Below are 4,177 nucleotides of genomic sequence, written 5' to 3'. Positions count from 1 at the left end.
AGTCAAATTGGGAGTGAAATGGTGGAGCGTAAATTAGTTTGGGTCCGGTTTGGCAATCACATGTTAGGTAGGCTTGGTCGGATCTGACCTTGGCAAATAACTTATATTAGATATAACTTAGGTTAGACTTAGTTAAGTCAAGTTGAGCTCAAATAAGATTGAATAGCCAAACACCTACTATACTAGATTTGATTAAGATGAGCTCTATGTTTGATTAACTAAGCTCACATTAGGTTGAGTCTCAAAAAGTAAAGCTAAAATATGGTCAATTAGACTATAAATTTATATTTAATTTGAAAATATTTTAAAGTTAAAGTTAATCTAATTTAAATTGAATTAAAAAATTCAAATAAATTTGATCTAGTTAAAATGAAATTAATAAAAATTCCAAGAAAAATTTACAGAAGTTTATTAAAAAAATGGATAGTTTATTTTAAATTTGACAATACTCTATAATTTACTACTTATTTCAATTACAATTTTTTTTGTATTACAATAATTGTTTTAAAGATTTCTTTTATTTGGTCTTTTAAATGTTCTCAATTTGGTTGAATTCTTTTAAAAAAATGAGTTAATGTAATTTCTTTTATCTAATTGGTTGTATAATGATATTACCATAATTGACACAGAATAGAATTTCTTTTAATAAAAACAATAATTAAATGAAATTAGAAAAAGGAATCATAATAATAAAAAAAAACTATTAAACCTATAAAAATTATGTGAAAGGGCATCCTCTTTTGTGTTTAGTATTTTAAGAATACTAATATTAAAAAACTACATTTCTTAACATTTTAAAATTTTTTCATAAATTATAAACATGAAACATTAAAAGAAGTAAAGTTAAAAAATCAATGACAAGCATTACGTGATTTTTTTTTATATTGTTACAAATATGATACATATAAACATCTTGAACATGAAGCTAGCTACATATTAATGCGTCATTTATCTTCTCCATTTTGACTACAGGACTATAAATCGTAAATTAAAGTAACATATCTAAAATGGTACCTCCTCTCGTACCATTAATTAAGAAATTTTACTTCCAAATTACTATCACCATTCATGTCAGATAACGGTTTTCAACCATTAACCTTTTAACTTCCTCATCCATCCATTACCAAACTATATCATTTCAGTATATCTCTTTCCATCTTCTCTTTCGCACTTTCTTTCAACTTTATTTCCTTGTTCCCAAACTTTGTATATGTCATAGCCATTCTTTTGGTTGGTCCTGGAGCATTCCTTTTCTTAAATTTTGTTGATATGAATCACAAAACTCCAAATCTATACAGTTCTTATGGAATGATTGGAAATGATATTTTAGTATGTCAATGTGATATAAAACCCGTTATTAAAGGTATTTGGTTTGGAGATAATCCCCTTTATCATGCCACATCCATCTTACTTCTTCAAATTATTATTATGTACGTTGTTGGTAGAATCACTTATTTCTTATTGAGGCCTTGTCATCAAACACTTATTACCTCACAAATTGTGGTAAGCTTTCATCTCCATTACTTAGTTCATTTCTTTTTCAATCGATCATTTGTTAACAATCAATGATATGTAAGAAAAAAATCAATGTTTAACTCATTTTCTATTACCATTTAGAGAGACTAAAGTGTAAAAACATTCATAGACATGCCTTTCAACTCAAAAACATGTTTTGAAATATGTTCATATATATACTTTTACTATAAGCCATAATATCTTTTCACTGGTCTGGTCAGGCTGGAATCATACTGGGTCCTATATTTCTAGGTCGACACAGATCATTTTATGAAGCGATATTTCCAATAGAAGGCCATATGACACTATCAACGTTCGCTGAATTTGGCATGATGATCCATTTCTTTAAGATGGGGGTGCAAATTGATCCCAAGCAAATCTTCAAGATTGAAAAGCAAGAAATAGTGATCGGTGTAGTTGGTCACGTGTCTTCTTTAGCATGTAGTGGTGTAATTTTAAACATTTTTAGATCAATCTACCCAGAGGAAACTAAAGATCCTAGTGTTCATGTTTTACTGATATCATCTTCTGTGACTACGTTTCCTGTAGTAAGTGCCTTTCTAACAGAGATGAATATTATTAATTCAGAGGTTGGACGCATAGCTGTATCCACTTCTGTGGTTAGTGATTCGTTCATGTGGGTATTTTATTTTGTGGTAATCAAAGGTGCTATAGCGATTCGACTAGAAACATATAAACCTATTACAGAAATAATGGTGTCGGTTTCTTATGTCGCCCTTTTATTCTTCCTTTTAAGGCCATTAGTTATATGGATCTCCAATCGTAATCCACGAGGAAAACCAATGACAGAAACTCATTTTATTTCAATCATTTGTATACTTTTGTTTGTTGGATTGACTGCAAGTATTACAGGACAACCTCCTTTTGTTGTTGCCTTTTGTTTTGGGTTGATCTTACCCGATGGTCCTCCTTTAGGTTCTGTTCTCACAGAAAAGCTTGACACTGTCGGTTCTACTTTGATAGTTCCATCTTATTGTACCATTGTTGCCCTTAAAACCAGTCCTCGTTCATTAGTAGAATTCAAGTCACTCACCATTGAGCTTATCTTACTTGCAATGTATCTAGGGAAGTTTCTGGGCACCATTTTCTCCTCACTTCTTTTTCAGATTGATTTTTGGGATTCTTTTGCATTGTCTCTAATCATGTGTTGTAAAGGCCTCATGGATCTCAGCTTCCTCAACTTATTATTGAATATGAAGGTATGTCACCATTTTTTCATTCTAATTTCGTGTTCTTCATTAGAATATTATAAGTAGAATTTCTTATGAAACAAGTTTTACTATGAACAGGCAATAGAAGAACAACCTTTCACCCTTGCTATATTTACCATGGTGGTAGTAACTGGTTGTGCAAGTCTTTGTGTTTATCACATGTATGATCCTTCAAAAAAGTATAGATCATATATTAAAAAGACAATCAGGAATTCTCAGCCAGAACCAGATCTCAAGATACTTGCATGTGTCCATCACGAAGAACATGTATATCCAATCATCAACCTTTTGCAAGCCGCTAACCCTAGAGAGGATACTCCACTCTCAGTCTTTGTCCTTCACCTTGTGGAGCTTTCAGGTAGTGTCATTCCCACTTTCACAGAAGATAATATTGCTAACAAGTCATCTCAACACATACACAACGCCTTTGATCAATTTCACAAGCACAACAACGGTACTGTCAACTTGCATTTCTTCACAGCAAAAACCCCATTTGTCAGCATGCCCTACGATGTCTGCAACCTTGCAATGGAGTTCACGTCTAACATTGTGATCATGCCATTTCATAAATGGTACAGTAAAGATAACATTGAGTACTTGAATGCTTCGATCAGGACACTGAACCAACATGTTCTAAAGAAAGCTCCTTGCTCTGTTGGAATCTTTGTAGATCGGGGTCAGATCAATGACAAAGGATTTGTGTTATATGAGAAGTTGATTTGTGAAGTTGCAATGATGTACTTGGGTGGAGGGGATGACCAAGAGGCATTGTCTTTTAGTTTACGTATAGCTCAGCATCCAAATGTGAGACTCACGGTATTCTGGGTAAGGGTTAAAACGCAAAGCAAACAAAGGAAAACGAAGAACCCTTACATTGACTTGAGGGAGCATATACGTTATTGTAGTTACCTTGAAGGAAAAGTAACATTCAAGGAAGAGGTTGTGGAAGATGGTGCAGATACAACAAAAGCTATTCTAAGAATAGAGAAACTCTTTAGTTTGATCATAGTTGGTAAGCATCATGTGAAAGACTCTCCATGTACATTAGGGTTGACAGAATGGTGTGAACTTCCTGAGCTTGGTCCACTTGGAAACCTCTTAGCCACATCAGATTTTACATGTTCATTTTTTGTGGTACAAGAACTACCAAGGTGGTTCTAGAAAAAGGAACAAACTTTACCAGGTTTATGTCATATAGATTAAACATATGGTCAGAATTTTAAACTCTTTGTCATAATGGCTTGCTTGCATTTTCCTAGGTACTCGATGTGTTTGAAAACTTAAGAAACTCCTTTCACAACATGGGATGGCTTAGCCAAGTATTCAAGCTTTAAAATACATTGAGTTTGTTTCGAAATTGAAAAACAAATTAAACTAGATAAAAATATATGGAATTAATACAACTTAAAACTTTGAGAATAGTTAAGGAT

General features: G+C 32.6%; 1 protein-coding gene across 1 annotated transcript; it reads left to right on the top strand.

Annotated features, from left to right (window-relative positions):
• Positions 1 to 1,308: 1,308 nt before the first annotated feature.
• Positions 1,309 to 3,908, top strand: LOC124820203 (cation/H(+) antiporter 14-like). Its single transcript, XM_047291854.2, has 3 exons — positions 1,309 to 1,503; positions 1,737 to 2,735; positions 2,826 to 3,908. The coding sequence occupies exons 1-3, from the start codon at positions 1,309 to 1,311 to the stop codon at positions 3,906 to 3,908; spliced, it is 2,277 nt and encodes a 758-aa protein (XP_047147810.2).
• Positions 3,909 to 4,177: the final 269 nt, after the last annotated feature.

The sequence above is a fragment of the Vigna umbellata genome, chromosome 4, assembly GCF_029865625.1.
Source record: "Vigna umbellata cultivar VRB3 chromosome 4, Vumbellata_1.0, whole genome shotgun sequence".
NCBI classification, from domain to species: domain Eukaryota; kingdom Viridiplantae; phylum Streptophyta; class Magnoliopsida; order Fabales; family Fabaceae; genus Vigna; species Vigna umbellata.
Note: the sequence above shows the minus strand (reverse complement) of the source record. Positions and strands in the feature narration are given on the sequence as shown.

What these genes read in the sequence shown, in the direction of transcription:
- LOC124820203 (XM_047291854.2), top strand. Translation starts at nt 1,309, where the DNA reads ATGATTGGAAATGATATTTTAGTATGTCAATGTGATATAAAACCCGTT. An exon ending in TTATTACCTCACAAATTGTG is followed by an intron (nt 1,504 to 1,736) that starts GTAAGCTTTCAT and finishes TGGTCTGGTCAG; the next exon opens with GCTGGAATCATACTGGGTCC. An exon ending in ACTTATTATTGAATATGAAG is followed by an intron (nt 2,736 to 2,825) that starts GTATGTCACCAT and finishes TACTATGAACAG; the next exon opens with GCAATAGAAGAACAACCTTT.